General features: G+C 44.3%; 1 protein-coding gene across 1 annotated transcript in view; it reads right to left on the bottom strand.

Moving 5' to 3' along the window:
• COL26A1 (collagen type XXVI alpha 1 chain) overlaps window positions 1–23390 on the bottom strand; it is a 166378-nt gene that overhangs the window by 49025 nt on the left and 93963 nt on the right. The window contains exon 4 of the mRNA XM_059487097.1: window positions 5863–5904. Within this exon, the coding sequence (XP_059343080.1) occupies window positions 5863–5904 (42 nt within the window). The remainder of the gene's footprint in view (window positions 1–5862; window positions 5905–23390) is intronic.

Genomic DNA, 23390 nt, shown 5'->3' with positions numbered 1-23390 from the left:
ATCTGTCCAGCATGTTTGCTAAAGCCTTGCTGTCTGGAGCTGCTGATCCTGGAGCTCCAAGTGATGCTGGTGGCACTGGAGCTACTCAATAATTTTGATATTGCACCAAACAAACCCTGCCCTGGTTCACAGGGCATGGCAGCAAAGCAGACAAAGCAAATAAAAGGACAGAAAATAAAGAAACACAGGTAGGAGGATGATATGTATCTAGAAACCTCTCACAGCAAGACAAATCTAAACTAGATTGAAAGTTCCCAGATTTAAAGAGGGATTCCACAGGTTTTCCAGCCAAGGAAGATGGGGGCATGATGTCTACAGGGCCTGAGGCTCCTTCCCAGGGAAAAAACTACAGTGAATCCAGCCCTATGCCAAAATCCCATGTTTGATCCCACCATCGCTGAGCTGAACTCATTTCTCCTCAATCACTGCTCTATGACATGGAGAGAAACTTCATGGGACCCAGAGAAGAACACACAGAAACTCCACTACACTCAAAATTTCATCTCACATTGAGATGGCTTCACATCCCTCACAAAGCAGACTGCAAGTTCAGGGACATGGACCAAAGCTCGCCAAAACTGATCCATTCAAATCCCAGAAAGAGAAAAGAATTTCTTACAAACACTCTGAAAAGGAGGTATCATCAAATGAAATGCAACTGAAGGAAAATCAAAAAGAAAATCAGGAGTTTTAGTGACTACAAGAAAGTGTTCTGGGAGAAAATGAGGTGCAGTGCAAAGGAAGCTGAGGGCAGGATGTCCACAGGGCCTGGGGCTCCTTCCCAGGGAAAACACTACAGAGTGCAGTCCTCACTATGCCAAAATCCCATGTCTGATCCCACCATCACTGAGCTGAATTCATTTCTCCTTAATCCTTGCTCTATGACACAGAGAGAAACTTCACGGGACCCAGAGAAGAACACACAGAAACTCCACTACACTCAAAACTGCCTTTCACATTGAGATGGCTTCACATCCCTCACAAAGCAGACTGCCTCTCCCTGCTGGGAGAAGCAATCACAGGGAAAATGCAGTCAAAATATGGTGCAGTGTAACATGAAATAAGGAAGCAGACAGGACAAAAGGAAACATCTGAATCAGGCTCACAGTGAAGTCTGCAGGGACTCTTACAATATTGGTTCTGCACCTGTGTAACACAGGACAGGGAATCTCTCACAGTCTGGAGCCAAGCAACGTGTGCTGAGCTGGGGTTTGTGTTTCATAAAGACACTACAGAGCCAGACAAGCAAGGTTTCCTTACTGAACTGCATCCAAAGTTAACCATTAGATAGATAGAAAATATTCATCTTGTTTCCAGTTGGGATTTCTGACCTCAAATTCCACCCCTGCTTTGGGTTTTATTACTTGGGGCTGGAGAGCTGCAGAGCATCTCTAGGGTTGGACATCTCCTCTCTGCTCAAAGTCCCTGCAACCCACAGACCTGTGACATTCAGGATGCTCAGTCAAGCTCTAGTTGTTCCTCATACTGAACATTTAGCCCTGGTTTCCTTTAGCCAAGACAAAAAAATCAGCTGAAAGGCCAATAAGGAAAAGAACTCTTTAAGCCACTGAAAAGGATGGTCAGAATTCAGAAGAATTTGGCTTCCTGAACATCAAAATACTGTTTGCACATTCTTTCTCCAGCAAATGCACAATGATGATGATGATGATGATTGTTATTATCACTATTGCCAGGGGCATTTTTGCAAAGGTTTGATTTCCCATGTCAGCATTTCAGCCTCAGGATCAACACACCTTTGTTTGTCCATTCTCCCCCACTCCTTCCCTCCCTCCCTGGGGCTCTGAAGGGCCCCTACAGCCCTCACCCAACTCCCCAGCCCTGCACAAGGCCAGTGAGCACCAGTGAGCACTTGGAGCTGGGCTGGGGTGGCTCACAGGTCCAGGACTGTCGCAGACATCTTTTATGAAAAATCCTTTCCTTAGGATTTTTCCTCTTGAGAAGCTGAGAGGCCTCAGGAAGAAAATGTAAACAATGATTATCTGCTGCTGTGGAATGCAACAGGTGCATCTGTGATTGGCCCATGTTGGATGTTTCTAATTAATGGCCAATCACAGTCAGCTGGCTCAGGCAAAGAGTCCAAGCCACAAATCTTTGTTATCATTCCTTCTTACTCTATTCTTAGCCAGCCTTCTGATGAAATCCTTTCTTCTATTCTTTTAGTATAGTTTTAATATAATATATATCATAAAATAATCAATCAAGCCTTCTGAAACATGGAGTCAGATCCTCATCTCTTCCCTCATCCTCAGACCCCTGTGAACACAGTCACACAGGACATCCCTCAAGGACCCTCACTCTGCCTCCTGCTGCTGTTACCCCTTATCTAAATCCCCCTGAGCTCTGCATGGTCCTTACAGATGTGAGCAGCAGCAAGAGCAATCCTTCCCACATCTCTCTGCAGCTGTGATTTTATTCTCCAGGACACCCAGGGACTCTGGGCTTTCAGGGGACCCAGCAAATCCCTCACATCCTCTGGTCTCCATCATGTGAAGAACAAGGTAATAACATTTGCATCCCATTACTGGGGAGCACAGAGCTGTGCAAAGGACTTTTTGTTTGGGTTTGTTTTCTGTTGTTGCCTTGTTAACTTCTGGGTGAAGGAAAATTAGTAGAGGAAATATCTGCTTGGGTTTAGCCAGGCACATTTCAGATTCAGCTTCAGATTTTTAACTCTTCTAAAGAAGCTACACCTCCAACTCATTTTAGATTCAAAAAAATCAAAGGATATTCATAATCACAATGTTTTCCAGGATTACTGCATTCTGTTGTTTTAATCAAATCTCACTAAACACTTCCCAACATGGGGATCTATTCACTTTCTGATGGGACTAAGACTTTAATCAGCATTTGCCTATTTGCCCTTTCTCTGCCCTGTGACAAACAGCACAGCATGTCCCCAAGAGCCCTCATCCTGGTGGCAGTCTGAGGAGCCTCATTTTGAGGTTCTAGATGATTCCACCCTGAAACTCTCCTTAAAAATGCTTTAAATGGCAAGTTTAGACCCATGAAAGAAGGCCTAACATGTGGGGAGATTTCTCCTGGAGCATGGCAAGCATTGGGTAAGGCTGGGTGTCAGCCAATCTTCTCTCCCAGCCTGTCACCCCACACACTCTACCTCAATATTATGTTACTTTTACAGCTGTGGAGGTTCTCATAATGAATTTTGACCCTCCCTCTGAGCACTGATGAGGAACAGGGAGAAGAGTCCAAAATGGATAAACTCAGAATGGTGCAATTTGCTTGCAATACAGCAAGAAGGAACTGGATACTTCCAGAGACACCTCCATCCCTCCAACCCCACACCATCAACAGTCACTTCTGAGCACCAGGCAACAATACACTGACAAAAAAGCTCCAAGCAGGGCTTTAAATGACACAGCCTGAGCTTTAGAGGCCAATGCGCAGTCACTGGTGCCTGCTGGCAACAGGGGTGATTTTGGCACTTCAAAACAAGCACAGGGCCAGATTGCAATGGGAAGAAACAACCATAATTCTCCTGCAGTCAGAGAGCTCCTAGGTTTTGTACCCACTGAGTTTAGCCCCAACAGTACCATACAGAAACTTGAGGGCACTTCATCAAATCAAAGCTCTTAACTGTTTAAGTTCATCTTTCTCCATGAAATGTGTCTGCAAGACACTCTCAGGCACTTCACCAGAGTTAATTGCCTGAACCCAAACCATCACAGCCCACAAATCCTTTAAACTTTGAGAACTGACTTAATGCTGAACAGCTGCCAGGCCCTCACTCGCCTGCAGCCATGGGAACAGCTTTTCTTATCAATAAATGAGGATTCCTGGGTGTGCAACACCCAGGAGTGGCACTGCAAACAAATGCCTCTGCTTGGAGATTAGGAAATGCCAGCAAAAATGTGCAAAGTGCAGCTGGAGGCCGAGCAGGATGCACATTCCCACCAGGGCATGGCCCAGTCCCTCTCCAGAGGTGGGGAATGAGGGCACAGGGGCTGTTTGCTGTAAATTGCTGTGCTGCCAAAGGCAAGGCACTGCAGCTCTCCTCAGCTCAAAGGGAAGCACTGGGCTTCCTCCAAGAACCATTGGTAAATGAGGACTTGAATGGTGACAATTGCAAAAGTACAAAAGCAATCTCCTATTTTAGCCCAATTAGTGCTGTGCTAAATCATCAGCCTGGGCCTTTCCTTTTGCAGGGGAAGGAGACACATCTGTGAGGCTCCTCTGCTGCATGTGGTTTGTGTTATCCTCCAGCACAATATGCATAAACTAATGCTGGTCTACACTTACACAGCACCTCATCTGGAAATCTGAAAGGGATTTATGAATGGTGGGCATCTGTGACATGTTACAGATGGAAATGGAGGCACACAGGGATTCAGTAATTAGCCCCAGACTTGCACAATGAGTCAGCTGCAGAGCAGAGCCCATTATTTGTTCTGTAGTAACATCTAGTGTCCAAATACAGAGGGAGAAAAGGCTTTCTCCCCCCAAAAAGTGTACACCCAAAAATACCATCCATGCCTGTGTTCAGACCAAGACTGTGGAGGAACAGCCTAAATCACAGCCTCCCCTGGCACACAGGTCTCTTCATTCTTGAAATACAAACACAGGCAAGCAGAGGGGTTAATACGCCTGCAAGTTTGTCTGCTTTTTCCACATCAGTTGATCTAATAAAAAAGATTGATTCTCCCCACAAATCTGGCCTCACTTTAACAAATCACTTGATTTGACACAAAGGACTGTATTCAGATAGCTTAAATTCCACTTCACTCCCTGAAAGTAAAGTTTCTAATGGGCTGAAGCCTCAGAAAGAGCCAATAGCAAAGGCCAGGCAGAGACACCCACCTTGGGAAGGGCTGGAAGTGCCTGAGTGCAGCCAGAGGCATCTGCAGCTCTCTGTGTGCTGCAGTGCTTAGGAGGAACATTGCAGTGTGAAAGAAATCACACAGACCTTCCTGTGCCTTTGGGAAACACAGCAGCAGCTCCTCACACTTCTGAAAGCCTCCCAGTGGTAAATATAACACTGTTATTACCTGCCCACCTTGCCTGAAGTGACAGTCCTAAAATGTTGGGATGCAGATCACCAGGGTGTAGAAAAAGTACATAACTACATCCAACCCATACCCACTGTCTCTGCCTTGTTGCCTGGCCCCACACTTCCAAAGGGTTTAGCCCACATCCTAAAATCAGAGCATCATTTGGAAGCTGAATGACTAAAATTAAATCTGCACCAGAGAACTTTGAAGCAATTTTTAACATCATTTTGGGGATTTACCACACACAGCTTATGCACCAGCAAGCAACAAATCAGATTTCATCCACTTTCAACCTTTAAAACCAGTTTGGTTTTCTCAGGGAGGCTGTTCCAACACACTCAGACACAAGGAGACACCAGGCTGCTGGATGCCAATGGCTGAGGAACCTCAAGGGAGAGCCTGCAACTGCAAATGAGGCCACAGCCACCCTCCCTCTGAGGACTCAACCCAGATAAACCCATTCCTGGCTCTTCTCACATCCCACCCCAAAAGATTGATGAGAAGCAGGTTGGGAAAAAGAGAAGCATGAGCTTAAATGGCAAGGACAGCACAACAGGTCTCCTAAGACAGCCCTGAGCCTGGTGTCCTCTCTCAGACAGTGAACCCAGCAAGGAAGAGGAAAGTAAAAGCAGGGTGACCTTTCCCAGGTGCTCATCAGGCACCTCCTGGGCAGTTCCCAGAGAGAATCAGGCCATTCCTTTTCCAGATGCTCGAGGGAAACTGAGGCAGAGAGCAGGCAGAGACTCACAGCCCCCCTCCCAGAAGCAAAGGACAACCCAGGCTGGCACTGCCCCCCTCCCCCAGGCTGCTGGGGTCTGCCCATGGTGCCACTTACGGTCCTGGCTGGGAGAGGAGCCGAGCTGGGGGCCAGAGGAACCTGCGGGGGAGACAAGGAGTGAGCACTGAGGGAGTGAGCACTGAGACAGGGAATGAGACAGGGAGTGAGCACTGAGACAGGGAATGAGCACTGAGATAGGGAGTGAGCTCTGGGACAGGGAATGAGCACTGAGACAGGGAATGAGCTCTGGGACAGGGAATGAATGAGCACTGAGAGAGGAGGGAGTGAGCTCTGGGACAGGGAATGAGCATTGAGACAGGGAATGAGCACTGAGGGAATGACACTGAGACAGGGAATGAGCACTGAGACAAGAGAATGACACTGAGACAGGGAATGAGACAGGGAGTGAGCACTGAGACAGGGAATGAGCATTGAGACAAGGAGTGAGCACTGAGACAGGGAATGACACTGAGAGAGGGAATGAATGAGCACTGAGACAGGGAATGAGACAGGGAGTGAGCATTGAGATAGGGAGTGAGCATTGAGACAGGGAGTGACACTGAGAGAGGGAGTGAATGAGCATTGAGACAGGGAACCAGCACTGGGACAGGGAATGAGCACTGAGACAGGGAATGAATGAGCACTGCTGGTGGCAAAGCCTCTCCCTGCACAGCCCTGCCTCAGCAGGGGAAAGTTCCCTCAGCTGGGGGGGCAATGCAAGCCTGGGTGAGCAACAGGAGCACCTCCATCACCCCTGGGCCAGCAGCAGCCCTGGCATGCACAGCACACGCTGCCCTCCCAAAGGCTCCACCAGCCCCAAAACTGCCCCAAAACTCCTCTGGAGATGGTGCTTGCAGTGAGGATGTGACAGCCTGGCCTCAGAGAGAGAAAGCAGGATAAGTTTTGCCATGAATTGCCTGGGAAACTTTAGGGAGCTGGAGATAAACAGTGATAGTCAAATATTAAAATCATCTGCAGGTGGTTTTTTAACAATCTGCTTTGCTGGTTTTCTCATGAGGTTGTTTACAAATGTTTATAAAAAGACATTTATAGTGTCTTGTTAATTAGTCTAGCATGTGAAATGCATTGATTAAATGACCAATCAGGTCCACCTGTGGCAAACTAAGATCTAAAAAGAAGAGAGGATCAAATAAATTGGACTTTTGCTATTTGCCTTCTGGTATGACTCTGTGTCATCTCTGATTCATAGGTGGCACTTCCAGGAAATACAATTCCAGGAAATACAGCCTCAGAGAGACCTCCTGGAGGGAACAGGCTGCAGCATCCACCCTGGCTCAGGGTGAAAGGGCCAGGGATTGGGGTTGGGGTGGTTTTTGGGGTAACAGCAGTCACTGCTTCCATCACCCACAATGGGGAATAAATGGCCCCAGGTGCCAGGAGGAAGAGCAGCTGCTGTTGTTTTGGGTGAGCCATGGGGAGGAGAATCCAGCACCTTCCCAGCTGCTGGTGCATGTGCTAAAAATGATGTTTGTGACAAAAAGAGAGGGGATTAAGAAGAGGGGAAGGCCTTTAGCAGTATGGGCACAGCAGCATCTCCTAATGCTTAGAAAAACAGAGTACACTACAGAGCTTCTCAGCTGGTTTGGTCACCTTCCCCCTACAGACTTTTTCTGTTTCCAAGTGTAAAGCCAGAGATGATGACTCCAACTGCCTTTACAACCAGTCTGAGGTCTGTGAAGACCTAATTATTTAGGTCTGTGAATCACAAAGCACTTTCATCTGGAAATATATGAGCAAATCTGTATCTGTGTTTTGTGACTAAAAGGGCAATAAAATGAAAAAGAAAAATGCTAAACAAGCTGAGAAAATAATTGTTTTAGTAGGAAAAACTTCCCCCAGCAGCAGAGGGTGACAGTCCCACTGAAGTGATGGATATTAGTCATGATCACACACACAAAACCATCTTGAAGATACTAACTGCAAACAACTGTTACAAGAGTTTACAAGAGTGTGTTTGTTGTACCAGTGTCTAGAAACATCGCATTAAAACCAACCAAACAAGATCAGATAATTGCTTTGAATGTGGTTTTTGTTAGTCTGGGGTCCTGGATGGGTTTGTGCAGAGGCCTGGGAAGCTGAGCAGCCAAGTTGCTCACAGCCCTACTCATCCTCACTGGCAGGAACAGGAGGTGCTGGTGCATTTACACCAGTGCCAATCTGGGCAATGTCTGGAGCCCCTCAGGACCCTCAGAGAGTCACTAAAGACCACACACATTTCTTTGGAGGATGATGCTTTAACTTTCCTCCAGCTCTGCTGTGTCACTCCTTTGTGCCTTCTAATGAAAAGCTGCAGAACTCACAGTAGTGAGACAGTTTTACTGATAAGAAATAATAAACACCTGAGTTTGAACATGAACTACTGTCTGAAGTGCCTTCAATCCAGACCAAGGGAAACCAATGACTGGGACCCCCTCATCCCAAAGAACCTCAAATCTGGTTACCCTTGGCCACAACAGCTGTCCTGCATGCCGGGGAAGGACACGTCAGCTGCAAGAGGAGTGCAGAGAAACAAGAATTGAGCTTCACATTTGAACCCCAAGTCTGGCAGAAGCCTCCCCTGTGCTCTGACACTGTCAGCGCAGCCTGAGGAGCTGCATAAGGCACCACTTTGATCCTGAGTGAAGGGGAGGAAAATTAATCTTGTCTTTCACGTTTGAGGACTGAAGAGCAACCAAGCACATCCTGCATGAGATTTTTGGGAATGGGTGGTCACAGAAAATGGCAAATTTCTTTGGTGCTGGAAGCCCTGCACCACTAAGAGCATCCGCATTACCTGCAAGCCATAACAAAATGCTCCAAACCATATGGTTTTGCATTCTTATCCCAATAATAAAATAATCACTATGCAATAAATTTTCTTTCATCATTCAACCATTAACAGCAACTTCAAACCACCGAGTTCTGCTTCTACTTTGAGAAGCAGAGAAAGATTCCAGTTTAGTCTTTTCCAGATGAAATTAGATAAATTTAATGCCTTCTGCAAGATCTGCAGAGTCAACAAAAATACTAAAGGCCAAGTCCAGAGGGATCCTGTTAACTAACTCAAGATACATCTAGAGTTAAACAGCATCCACAGTGAGAACAGAGTTTCTCCCTTTGCACAACAGTGTCAGGTCAAGATCAATGACATTAAGAAAATGTTTGCTAGGTCTTTTCTGTAATAGCAACAAGAACGAAAAAACCAAACCTCAAGAATGGTAACAGAAAGGCCAGTCAAAGGTAGAAATGTATTCCACAGCCCTGTGCAGAGAATCCATTTCTGGACATCTGCCTAAAACTCTGCATCCGCCTTGTGCTGGCTCAACCCCCACTGCTCTTGGCAGGTGAGATAGAAAATTGGTTATAAAATGAGCTCTATATTTTATAAGTTTCATAAACATTTTTTTGAAAAAAAAAACTGGAATATGAGGTATTCTCAGAGATTCTGTGCCAGAGAGTAATGTGGTCTAACTTGGAAACAGAGTTACCACCTGTTCATGGCAACTGCTCTTTTAATCTTCATTTCTGTTTTATGAGCTGACCAACACTATTTTATTAGCTGACAATTAGTTTAGGTTGATTTAATTAAGCAAAATTGAGTACAATCCCTCTTTCTTCCCGGGCAAACGTTCTGCAGGATTAGGGGTATGAGCAACTTGGAACCTGTACCAATAAAGCAAAATTCCAGATCTTTTTGTCAAAAACAATCCCATGACTGTCCAGGTAAATACATGTTAGAGGACACAGAGATGTTCCAGGTGTTGTAAGAGAAAAAGAGGTGTTCTAAGGAAAAAAATAAAAATGGTTTAAGAGGAAAAGAGATGTCCTAAGAGGAAAAGAGATGTCCTAAGAGAAAAAGGTAGGCTCTGGCTGCCTGGGGAAGGCCAGAGGTGCTTAAGCCACTTGTGCTTAAGTTTAACTGTTTGAGTTGCTACCTTGGCTTTTAGAATGAGTGTCTGCAGCTCATGGAGGATAAGAAGGAGAAAAATGAAAAATTACCCAATCTGGAGATAGCAATTAATAATTTTTTAAGGAGATAATTTTTCAAGGAGATCAATTCCTCAATCCATGTGGCTGTTCCAGTTGTGGCGGTGGGACAGAAAGGGCAGAGCAGGGTGGGAGGAGGAGCAGGCACACGGAGGGGCGACTGGAGCAGCCCCTGGGAAGGAAGGGGCTGATTGAGCTCCTGCAGGGATGAGGACATGGTCATTGCTTGCCATGCCAGGCAGCTCATCAAAAATCTGCCCATATCAGCACAAGGTCAGCTGCATCTCAAACAGCTGCCTCCAAAATTGATGTAGCACAGGAGGCAAGGCTCAGTGATTGTTCTTTTCTGCCAGTGTTTGTTCTCCTGTGAGCAAATACCCTCATTCACCAGCATTTGAGCTGAGGAACCACATCTGCAAAGTGCTGCATTAGACAGCAAGGGGTGGATAATGTCTTTAATGTCTTTGGGTTTGGCTTTGCTTGTTGTTATAACTGTTTTCTTCTTTATTTTTTCCCTTGAATATTTTGTATAGAGCTGTACCAAGAAGGAATTCCCACCTGGGCAAACATCTCAGGTTTAGCACAAACTCAGCCTTACACACAGACAGGAGTCAGGTATCAGGCTGAGAGGATTTAACCTTCCTCAGGTTGTACAGATGTTTCTTCTTGGCTGATTTTAAAGATTCAAAGCAATAATTGATCAAAATCAGCAACCTTTTGAGTACCAGCCTTCACCAAGGTAAGCTTGAGTGAAATACTCAAGGATGAGCTTCCTCATGTCACAATTTCTTGAGTCCCACCTTGCAACAAGGCAGAACCCAGTGGTAATTCTATGTACAGAGCTTGTAATAGAGGTTGTAGCCACAACTCAGCCCTAGAGGATTGATAAAAATGACTGTAACAGTAGTAGAGGCTCGGGTGCAGTTCAGTGCAGACAATTTTGCAGTCAAATGGCTCTTCTGTAAGATATATGTTGCCTTTGACTCTTAGTGAGCCTTGAAAAGTGAGCCACCACCATCAGTTATAACTCCCTGGCAAGGAAAGCACTAATAATTCTGATTAATTGTCATGGAAAGTTACCCTGATTGCAAATTTGACAGTTATAAAAATCCAATCCTGGAATTCCAAACAGGCCAGGAACATAATTAGGCTCTACATTTTAACACCCTCTTGATCAATGGTGGGGTAATGGAGACCCTTCCAAGGGCTTTGTTTTGAAATGAATGGCGCCATATTGATGAAACAGCTTGGACCCAAACCAGAAATTAAATTGAAAGTTTAAACAATGCAGCTGTATTTTATCATCCTGTATTGTCAAGCTTTAACGAAAATAGCTCCTAAACAGAGCCACATGTTTTGCCTGTTGCCCAAAAACTGAAGGTGAATTTTAAAACCCTTTCCTAAGCTGCAGGATGCCAAGATTTTTCAGCTAGAAGTTATTATTAGGACACAACAGTATTTCATATAAGCCCTGACAATGGTTTTGTATGGTTTCTGTAAAAGCAACTTCATTTTTTACACCAGAGATAGCTCAGATGAATGACACTTCAAAAAAATGGAACCTCTGCTATGTATTTCTTCTTTTCCATGTACATGTGATAAAGGCAAAAATAAAACCACATTTCAATCATCACAACAACCAATACAGGGAGTGTAAGTTGGATTTCCCCCTCATCCTACGTATCATTAATGGAAATTGTCAGCTGCCTTCTAATGCCTGGACCTGGAGACAGATTTAGTGAGGGTCTATCAGGTATTTCAGTGTCACTGGGAAACCTGCAGGCAGCTTTTACTCTGAGAGTTATCTCCTGCCTTTAAGGATTAAGATATGATTAAAAAAACACTTGTTAGTTACAACATTCCAAGAACCAGATCTTTGATTTTTCTAGCAAATTGGTCATGATAGAGGAGACAGAAAATGTATAATGAGAATTAGTCTTTTTAATATCCAAGGATGGATTTGCACAGCTGGAAAATTAGGGAAAAACTCTGGGGTTTGGTTTGTAATCTGTTCAAATAGCCTAGAGGATTTTAGGGGGTGCAACTCATACAAATTAAATGGGATTCTACTGCATTTATTTATTGGAGTATAGTATTGCAGCAAGATGGCAAAACTCAGTTCCACATTGAGAAAAAAAAATCTGCTGAAAACCAAAGAGCACATTAAGTTCTACCAGCCTTTCCCATAAAAGTTTAAGTGTTCACTCTCTGTTTTGAATATCCATAAGCCCAGAAACAAGACCAAAAAAAGCTCTGGGGCTTTGAGCCTCCAGTGGAATAGGTTCAATGGCTCAGCCCTGCCATGTGCTCCAAGGATGAGGTATTTCAGTTGGATCTCTGAGGAAGCTTGCAGAGGGGTGCACACAACTTTCATCTCAGTCCACCGGGGGAAGGAAGGGAGATGAGACACGAAGAGATAAAAAAGCTGAGAACAAAGAGGTCCTTGCAGTGCCTCCAGCCTCCCTCATGCTGGATAAACACGTCTGTCAGAGCCTGGGGTCAGGCCAAACCCTCTGATGATGCTGCTCTGCAAGCCTGAGTGTCTTTTATCTCCCTGTGCAACTCAGGCTTCCCAAGAGCACCAGGACCAGCTTATCCAGAAGGTTTTCATGGAATGTCACCCATTTCCTCCTGCTGGAAGAGCTGTGAGCTGGACACTGGGTGCCAGCACTGAAACCAACACCACAGCAAGGGCTGTGGGAGCTGCTGTCCTGCACCAGGATCCCCAGGAGCAGCACAGGACAGGGACAGTGCCCTGCTGCAAGGCAGAGCTCCCCTGGAACTGGAATTTAGGCAATTTCTCCACAAGAAATGGTGCTGACAGAGGGACAGGGCAGCCATCCCAAGCTCCTTGAGCATCACTAACACCATGTGGTGACACTGCAACCTCTGGTGTACTTGCCAGGCATGGAAATCATGCTCAGCCTCTGGAGATATCCCTCCTTTCCCTCCTCCAAGGGAGCCCAGGTGAAAAGGAGGCAGGCAGAGAGATGAACTTCAGATAAATGCCTTATTTCATGTTTTAGCTCACTGTCTAACAAACATGGACGTGGTGCATCCTTTCCTTGCACATATCAGGGATGTGAAGGGTGTTACAGAGGCTCAGGGACTCACAGTCATATCAGAGGTCACAGATTACAGAACAGGTTCCTCTAGGTGGGTTTGGGGCACCACCAAGTCCTTAAAGTTTTAAGCATTGATGCTCATAGTTCTCAGGCAGATGTTTTAGTAGGGGTAAACATCAAAATTTAGGGCCAGGCATAGTGGCCTTGGGCACACCATGAGAAATGCAATTTTTATTCATCTTTTCACCCAACATTTTACTGCAATGCATTCTCAAATGCTACCTAAATGTCAGGATGAGGAGATAATTTTTAATGAGGTTACTACTCCCATTCATCTGCCACTGTCCAAAATCTCAGGGGCATTTATCTCTTTTAGCAGACAAACAAACTATGAAAGAGGCAAGATAAACACCAGCCAAATAATTTGGATATTGTAGTCTGGCATGTGAACATGTGCTTCAAAAAGCACCCAACAGGCAGCCACTGAGGTGGCTAAGGAAGGAGAAGCACCAACCTGTCCTGTGGCAAGTTTTCTCTCCAGTCCTTTCATGGCTAATGAACATCCAACAATGCTTGATAAAAACAGTGTCTGCTACTGATCAAGTGCTGGTTGCTTTGTATCACACTTGAATCTAACAGGAAGAAATGTCCAAGAAGATGTATTGTCTAAGTTCAATGTTTTATCAAAACCAGATGAGCACACATAGCCTGAGGTGCTGGGCAAAAGCCAAAACATACAAGCAGGAAACTGCAAGCGGGTAAAATGTGACACTTGAATTAAAAGAGAGGTGCTTACCTCTGTGCCAAAATCATTTTTACCATGATGGTACTGTGTATCTGGAACACCTCCCCAAACAGAACACTGCAGTTGCTACAAAGCCTCCCCACATCAGGCTCTGCTGAGTGGAAATCCCAGCTCAGACCACCTCTGGATGATGCACTCCAGTGCCTTTTACACATTCATTTACACAGACATGTCCATGTGCACACACCCAGAGGAAAAACTGCTTCCATCTCAGCAGTTTGTACACTCTGCAATACTACTGAGCAGCTTCCTGAATGATTTCCTTCATGCTATGGCCTTCAGTGAGGAACCTTGCCCAGTGGTGTTATGGTGGAGATGAGCAAGACAGAACTGCCAGAGGTTTAGTCCTGACTTTCCACTGACCACCCATCTCCCTCCACTCTCTGCCTGTTTCACTCTGAGTCCCTCTGGAGCTCACTGAAGCCAGGTTTGGAGTCACTGGGATGTGGAGATGTGTGTTTAAGCTGGAATGGATGTGTCTTTTCTGATGTGAAGCCCCACCATGGAGTTTCCCAGCCCCAGCTGCTGAGGAAGCACAGTTCAGTGGTGCTCACTGAGCCCACCACTAACTCCCAGCACAGCCAACATCAAGGACCAGCTGGCTTGTGGAATCCTGAAACCTGCCAGGTGTGCTTAAGCACAGATCCTAAACTCTCTGGGACAAGAACACAGGGGGAATAGAAGGCACTAAACCATCAGCAAGCAATGCTTGCACTTTTCTTTTTTTTTTTTTTTTCTTTTTTTTATGTGCTAAATTGTTGTTTTCAATTTACTTCCAGCAAGGAAAACGTACATTGAGTAGGTTTGTCACATTCCTGGTAAAGCACTGCCCATTGAAAAAGCTTCAAGGCAACAGGAAATGTCTCAAATGCCCCCAAATTCTTCACTCCACAACTCCATCCCAGTGGTATCCCTGTGAAACCTGGCTACACTTTACACCATGAAAATTAGTAGCAGAAGAGGCATTCTAGCCCCTGGACATTTGAAGTTTTCTGATCAGCCAAGTCCATGGAAAAGGCACTGCCACAGATGCAATGGCCACATTTCCCTCACTAACATCCCCCTCCTCTTCCACTGCTAAAAAGTAACATAACTGTTGGAAAGGACTGCAAAATAGTTTTTAGGGTTCATTAAAATATTTCAAAAAGTCACTTTGATTTAAAAACCCACCTTAATAAAGCCATATTTATAGTTTCTTTCCACACTCTTCATCCATTTATACAGCTGCAGTTCCTCTAGAAGACAGTTCAAAGAAATGCAGCTCCAGGCACCCAGTCAGAGCCTAAAAATCTACTGCTGAGTTGCCCAAGATTTTACTAATAAAATTTGTCTTCAGTGATATAAATTGAAAAGTCAAAGCAGCAACCTGCTCACAATCTACTGCAGAGGGGTTTGCAACCTGCAGCTCAATTCCATGAAAAAAGGTGTTCCACATGACTTGTGATTGCTGGAGGGAGATAAGGAAAGAAGCAGAGTAAGTAGGTGTTGAAACTTCTTAGAAATCTGACCATATTCTGGGGTATTTTCACCTGCTCACAGAAACAGGCACTTCATTTCTGATCTGAGATCACAGCAGCCACTTGATGACTTCTGCTTCCACAGCCTCTGCTTTCAAAAGGACATTCTCCCACTTCAAGCTCCCTATTTTCCCAATAAAAAGATATTTCAATTCCTTCTCCCTGAGGTCCAAGATACCCCAAGGAGAGGCACCAACTGCAGGAGCACCACACGTCAACAGCTGCTGTCAAGATGCTGCCAGATTCAGTTTAGCTGAAAAAAAGCACAAATAAATTTCCTACCAGTGTCTGGGTCCAGCCTTCCTGCTCCACCCAGTAAGATACAGGTCAGAATTCCAGACTAGGAACAGGGGGTAAATTTGGAGCAGCTGAACTCAAGAATCAAAAGCAACAGGAGTTTAATGCTGTGCAAGAATGACACAATATCAAAATTAGGATGGTATCAAAATGCGCACAGAAAAGCTAAAAGGTATTTTGATTTCCTACATTGCTGCCTTTGAGCTGTAGCATCTACCAATGCAGCATTTCTTCAGAGTCTCCATTATTCCCATGCAAAAAAGGGAATGTTTGGGGCTGCAGAAGCTGCTACCTGGCAGGTCCTGCTGCAGTGTGAGTTTGTTCCGTGCCCACAGAGGGCTCTGCTCTGAGTGGTCTCTTGGTGTTCCTGCAGCATTGCTGCTAAATGAGAGAGCACTATTTAACTTGCCAAGTTAACTAATGCACAAGCAAATCTGGGGTTATGTTTGGTTTTTTTTTTAAAAAAAAGAAAGAAAAATACACATAATCTTATTGAAGAGCCAACAGATAACAAATAGGACAAGAGTCAAGTGTGTTATCAGTGAATGAGGACAACCAAATCATTTTGAGCTTGAGATGTAAGATGCTGACTGACAAAGGCTGGACCTGAACTGCACAGAGACTGCCTGCAACACCAGCAAGGTTAATGAGAACAGCAGGGCAGGGATATCTCCAACAGCCAGACTCTACATCCTAAAATGCTTTCATTTCAGTTACTATGAAATTCCAGTGCTTCTCTGATAACATCTAGAAGGCAAATGTTACCACAGCACAATCTCTGAGGAAGCAAATTTCAGAATTGAAGTGACCTCTGAAATATTTGCCTCCATCACTTTTGCCAAGAAACTTGGGGCAGTTTCATCTTTCATCAGTGCTGATTCTCAGCTTTTGACAAACAGCAAGCATTAGGTTATTATTAGTAGCAATATCTTAAATTAGTGCCCAAGAATCCATTTACCCTTTGGTATTGAAGGAATTTCAAAGGAAAAATATTATTTTTAAACAAATAAACAAACATAAAAACCCCTACCACTCAGAAATTCAGCTGAGCTAGCATGCCCGGATTCAATCTATAGCTCCTCAAAAATCACAAACCAGTGGAAGATTAACTGAAAATCATGGGATGGAAATGCATCTGGAATTCTCATTGTGGAGGGTAGATGAGAAGTTTTTAAACTCTGAAGCTTGGTTGACATTTCAGGTGGTGAAATACCTGCCCAGCCACCTCCTGCCCATGTTTGGTGGGCTCCACTCACATCAGCCTTGAGTGACACTCTGTGTGCTTGGCCCTCACAGGGCAGGAGGAGGATCCCTTACCTCAGTACTGGGAGGAATGAGGGATTTGTCTTTACAAACAGGCTGTGGGTCTGCTGGTAGATAAAACCAGCACTGAGAGATAAAAGAAACAATGGGAAGGATTCCACTGATTGAGTAATGGAAGAAGATATTTGCTTTACAAACAAACTGTAGGTTTGCTGATAAATGAAATTGGATATTGAAAGATCAAAGAAACAATTTGGAAAAACCCTAAATTCTATAAGAATTAAAAATTAAAAGGAGGGTTATAGATTAGAGGGAAATCTTTGGTATCAGGTGTTCTGGGAAGTCTGAACCTCTCAAGTACCTCAGCCATGGGGAAAGAGAGAAGGAAAATGTGCCCAGGAAATTGGGATAAAAAGGAGGCTGCGTCCTCCAAAAATTTGAGACCCCAGGGGAATTTCCCATCACCTCTCCCTTTATTCAAATAAAGTAAAAGGACTCCTCTGTCTCCTTTTTGGACATAAACCTCTGATGTTTGTGGATTAATTTTCCTGACAATACCAATGCTGTCCATACTTTCCCAAGGAGCAGGCATCCTTCCTGCTACATTCTCTGGACAAAAAATATATTACTGACAGGGTTACAGCTCCCTGGAGACATAGACAATTGCTTTCTTATTTCACACCCCTTGGATATATGCATCTAACTCCAGATGTCCATGGAATATTTCATTCTATAGCAGGCTACCAATTTCCCTCACCGTTTTCCAATTAACAAGCAATTAAGATTAGCACTGGCCAAGACATGGGGGGGGTGTGAGCTCACTGAATGTCAGAAGGAGAGTTCTACCATAAAGTCACACTCAGACATGTTATAGAAGCATAATGAGATTATTGGCTCTCACAATTAAAAGATAACTATTGTGTGAATATTAAGGAAAGCTTTAGTGATGTACAGTTATGTTATTGTAGTTTAGATGTTCCCTGTTCTCCTCACAGTTCCCTTTCCCCCCTGTATTGTTGCCATCAGACATCAGTGGCTGTCTGGGACAGGTACAAAGAAGCTGCACAGGTGTCCCTTACCTGGGACAGGTGGGAATGGAAAAGCTTGGGGGTGCTCAGGGGGTGAGGCATGGCAACACCTGAGCTCCAATCCAGGTACAAAGCAGTCTGCACTGATAAATGGCAAAGAAGAGCTGACTGACAAACTTTGGAGGGGCCAGGGCTGGCTGATGCAACCTGTGAGAAATAGCTACTCACTTTTCATAGTTTAGGAAGGTTCATTAAACCTTATCAAAAACACAACAGAAGATTGAATAAAGGAAAAGGGTTACAGCGCTGAGAGCAAAAGATTTTCCTCAACATGTCGTCAGCCCTCTCACAATGGAGGTTTTTCCCTTTTTAACCCTTTAACTCATCCCAAAGTTCTGTCCATCAACCCCTTCTTTGTTGTCCAGTGGTGGAGATCTCTTCCTCAAACCCTGATTGGAGGTCAGATGTTCCACAGTGACAACTCAGCCCTCCCAGGTGTCCCAACCCAGCTGTCCCTTGATAACCACACGAGGGGGTACAACATAACTATAAATCTATAAAACTTTTCTTAACCTATATACATGAGATTTGTCTATTAACTGTGAGAGTTAATCATTGCATTACTCATCTATCACAAACCCCCAGGGGTATAAAAGACTGGGCATCAGTCTTGGAGATGAACCGGCCATGTGGTATCCACAAGGGCAGTTCCCAGCACTGTGAATTTTTCCTTTATAGTCCTTTTGTTGTATTTTTGTCAAGGTTTAATAAACCTCTTTAAATTTTCAAAGTTTCTCACATACAGGATCATCAACAGAAACTCTAAAACCAGCCATTTTCCAGGAGGGTTTTGTGAAGTCCTTCCCCCACGCAAACCTCAGATCGTTTCATGATCAGACAAACCATGGAACGCTGCTCAGGCCATGCCTGCTCTGCTGACAGGGCGTGATGTACTCCTCCCCCAGATAACTTGGCCTTGCCTGTGCTAATCCAGCTGTTTTATTTTGTGAATTGGAGTTCAGATTCGCTGGTGCAGGGGGGATTTTCTCTGATAATCCCACTCGTCATTACAGGAGCTGGATGTGCGAACGATGAGCCGCTAATGTCCCCCGGGGAGAGCCCAGCCTCAGACTGGGCTCATTCAGGGGCTGCATCTGGAGCTCCCAAACATGATTAAGTGCCTCAGCTACAGGGAACTGCCTTTTCTTTCTTCCCTTTTAATGAATAGCTCAGAGTCCAGAACATAGGGAAGAGGAAAAGTGCCTGAAAATGGTCAACAGTGCATCAAAAGGATCTGGAAACTTCATCTTGAGTGTCTTCAGGCTCCTTGCATCCTACAGCTAAATTTATATCCTCTCTCTTGTACCTTAACCAGAAAGGCTGAGGGGAAAAGGTCACACTAATCACAAAAAATTGAGGATCTCCTGGTCTGGACAGAACCACACTAAAGGCCAGCAAATCTGACCTGTCAAAGTGGAACCATGTCATTTTATACCAGGCAGAATCCACGCCTTTACCAGCAGCTTAACAAACAAGTCTCCCATTTGTGAGCATTTAATATTTTATATTGAGTTAATGATGTCATGGCCAGTAACTCTTCCCTTCTGACTTTCAGTTATTTCCTTCTCACTTTCTTCTGACTTCCTTCTGACTCTTCCCTTCTGACTTTCAGTTATTTCCCCGTGTTTTTCACAGGACATAAATTGCAAGTTCTGATAACCAGCAGTGGTAACTGTGTGGCATTTTCCCCTGTCCTTTCCCTTTCTCACTTTATTCTCTTCTCATAATCAGTTTTAGTTACATGAAAAAGTTATATTGGTTGTGACTGTATGTAAAATGTTTATCAATCAACAGGTTAAGTACTGTGCTGCCAGTACCTGCAGCTCTGTCTGCCTTGGGACACTCCTGCATGTGCAGTTTCTGTCCCACACCTTTGGAGACATTCAGAACTGACAAATTACAGAACAAAGATCAGAGCAAGGAGCACTCTAATAGGAGGGCTCGTATACAAGAATGTGAAAGATCAAGCAGAAAACCTGCTTTCAGATTTTTTCAGCTGGTGTTGAAGGACAAATCTCAGTGAAGTTGAGATGAGAGGCAACCAACAGCTCAACTTCTTTAAAAAGTCACCAGTTATGTCACTCTGGCTGAGTTCTCAGTAAAACATCCAGCTCAAAGGAGCAAGTTGCTTGAATTTCTCTCTCTCATGGCTTACATTAATTAAGTACTACTTAATGCAATATGATGTTTTTGTCATTGTATTCTAAAAGAAAGTCAAGCAACACTGGAACTGTTCTCATGGCAAAGTTACTTGAGTGCATTACATCTCCTGCAGATGTCATCACACAGATTTCACACGTGGGTCATTCTATCTGCACAAATCAGGAGCAGCTCAGCAGAGTCAGCACAATGCTGCCATGCAGCCATGTGAGATGAGAAATGAGGCTGCTGCCTCCATCCCTCAGCTGTCCTGGAGCTCTGCAATGTGCAATGGAGGAGGCTGTTGGGAAGGATGAAAGTTTGACAAGAAAGTCTCACAGATATGTGTGCTTAGCAGAAAGATTTTTTAAATGTGGAGTCTGAGGAAGGAATAGAGATGGAAGCAAGTTTTGATATAGAAGAAAAGAATTGCTGAGCCAGTCTCACTGGATAACCAAGGAGGCAAAGGGTGTGTTAGTCAGAAGGGTTTTTATGACTTAGAGCAAAGGATAAACCCACTTCAAACAAGAAGATGTTTTTACCAAGCAGAAAGAGAGCACAGGCAAACAAGGCAGCAAATGTGGCAAGCAGAAAAAAGGTCTCAGAATTTTCCAAGAAAATTCTGCAAGAAAACTGAAAAACAACTTCGAGCTTAAACTGTAATGTACTGACTTTTAGTGATTGGAGAACAGTAACATGAATATGATAATTATAGTAGTTATGATAGGCTATAGATAAAAGTTAAGGTATGGATTGGTTCTACTGTATGAAGATGCTCAGCAAAGAAAAGTCTATAATGCATTGTAACCAAAAGAAAAGTCTATAATGCATTGTAACCTAAACTCAGGGTCTCCAGGCCTGCCTGCAGCTGGAGCTGACAGCTGTGGGCACAGCTCTGTCACCTACAACCCTGGACTGCTGTAACCTCTTGGATGGAATAAACTGCATTTTGGAGACTGCCTGGAGTCCTGCATCTGTCATTCAGGCTCTTACAGGAGGCACTTCCTAAGAGGGGAAGAGGTGAAAGGGAAAAGCAGTGTAAAAGCATGGAGTAGCTCACATTTCTGAAGTTTGGACTCATTGCCCATTTGCCTGAGCTACAGGAGTCACTTCAGACAGATTGTGGCATATTTGATTTTACAGAGGGATTTTTCTCCTACACTTTGACCTTATTGAGGTGAAAAGGAGTCAGAGCAATGGTGGGGCTGGCATACAGCATCTGCTGTATTCCCCTCCTGTGCTTTCCTCCTTTTTCTAGCTAAAGAGTCTACAGCACGTAGCATAATTCCTGTTACAGGAAGGAGAAGTTAATGCTGAATCTGGAGAAGCCAGGGGAGTATCAAGAGATTTCCAACAGCTGACGGCTGCTCTGGAGGAAAATCCAGCTGCTCCTTTCCATGCAGTGACCTGTTAAAGTTGGAACAGCAAATTTCCAAACCAGTCTGTAGCCATGCTTGGAACAGTGAAGCATAAATAAATTAAATTCTTATCTCGGAAAAGCTTATGAGTGTCTCACTCTGTATGCAAGCTTTTCAGGAAATGGGGAAGAGGGAGAAAACCTTCCAAAATTTTTGCGCTAAAATAATTTATACTTTTTGCAGTCAGAGAAAGGGGAAAATGGATAAGAGAATAGCAGTTTTTTGTGGGATGGAACAAGCAATGCTGTCTATGGGAGAGCAGGAAAAGTTGTTTTAGATTCTGGCACTGGCTCTTCATTAAAGGCAGCAGGAATTCGACCCCACACATGTTCAGCTGGGACTGGCACAGCTTTCTGCTGGATTCCCCCTCTGAAAACTCCCCTGAAGAGGAGCTGGGTCTGCTGCTAGCAGCACACAGGCAGCATGTAGGGCCTCAAAATGACACAGGCACAAAGCAATGGCAGTGGCAGCCCCAAAAATTGGTATTCCCACCACCCAAGGGCTCAGGCCAGCAGGAAACAGACAGGAGGATACAGGAAACAGGCAGGTGACCAGCAGTGCCCAATTTAAAAGGATAAAAGAATCCTATTTGAAAGGATACAACCTATAAATGAGTGTTAACATGTGGAAGAACTTTCACACTATTCCACACCTTGCATGGACAAGGAGCAGTGGCAGCAGCTCTGACACTTTGCCCCAATGGTTATGGAAAGGGAACACTCAAGAAGACTCTCAGTGACATCAGGCAGCTCCACTTCTCAGACACAGAAGCACAAAACAACAAACACTCAAATTAAACCTTTAAGGACTACTGAAAATTGCCTGTAATGATTGTTGGGAAAGGATTCTCTTGCTGACCAGAGCAAACCCAAGCTCAGCCTGCTGCTGTTCCCTGGGAATTAATTGTACCACGTGAAAACAGGGCAGGGTGTGTAGATAAAGAGCAGTCATGACATGAAACAAATGTCTCCTCAATTCAGTAATTTCCCACAGGGAGCAAAAGTTAACCACAAATCCTAAAGACCAGGCAACTGCATTTAAAAGTAATGATGCAAACCATTCTTGAAAATTATTTGCCTGTCCTTAGATTTTTACATTAAGACTATTATTTCAGTTTGACCTTTATATCACGTAAGACAAAACAAAACAATCCTCACTATCATAAAACAATATTGCTGGAGATACTTGTACATGTATTTTATGGTTTTATGAAAATATTTCTCTCAAGAATGCTGTTAATATCTAGTGCTTTCTTAACTAATCAGGGATTCTCAGCAAAAAGAAAGACCAAAGCTTGCAATCTGAAATTCTTCGTTCTGGACTAAGTTTTCACATGAAAACTACAAAGACTTTGGTCAGGGAAAAAAATAATGGCAATTAAGTAACTTTCTAACTTAAACTAAATGTCAGCTCTCTCCTCTAAAAACGTCAAAGGCAAATGTTCAAGCATCCTCCCTAATGCTAATTTTATTAATACTGTCAGCAATTCTCAGTATCTCAATCTAAGACAGTGAGTCAGGCAGCAAATCAATCCAATTGCCAAATCTCCAGAGGGAAAGAAACAACAGAGGAAGCAGGCCAAGGAGATTGCTGATAATGGATATTTAGTCTTTATGTGGGACAAATTCTTTGCTACTTCCTCACACTCCTTTTGCTCTGTTACACTGGGGGCACTCAGTGAGTTGTGGCTCAAATGCCTAAATATAGCAATTTGGATTACACTGCCTGGAGTTTTTGTATGGGAAGAATTCCTGACTTCCCAAGAGCATCCACAGCTGACTCACAGGACACCTCACCAAGGCTGGGGTCTGTGCCTTTCCAGGGTGGGACAAGTGACACTGGTGGGGAGCAAACCCAGCAGCTGGCTCAGGTGAATGTGCTGCTTGAGTTCTTTTGTCCTGGGACACAGGGACACCTTGATGGTCACACCTGCAGGTCCCCTGTTAGCACAGAGCCATTCCACACACATCAAAATCCTGCAGTTTCTGACAGGGTGACACTGGGGA

Source organism: Ammospiza nelsoni, chromosome 21 (assembly GCF_027579445.1).
Source record: "Ammospiza nelsoni isolate bAmmNel1 chromosome 21, bAmmNel1.pri, whole genome shotgun sequence".
In the NCBI taxonomy this organism is placed as follows: Eukaryota; Metazoa; Chordata; class Aves; order Passeriformes; family Passerellidae; genus Ammospiza; species Ammospiza nelsoni.
The sequence above is the reverse complement of the archived record's forward strand: the minus strand, read 5'-3'. Positions and strand labels throughout refer to the sequence as shown.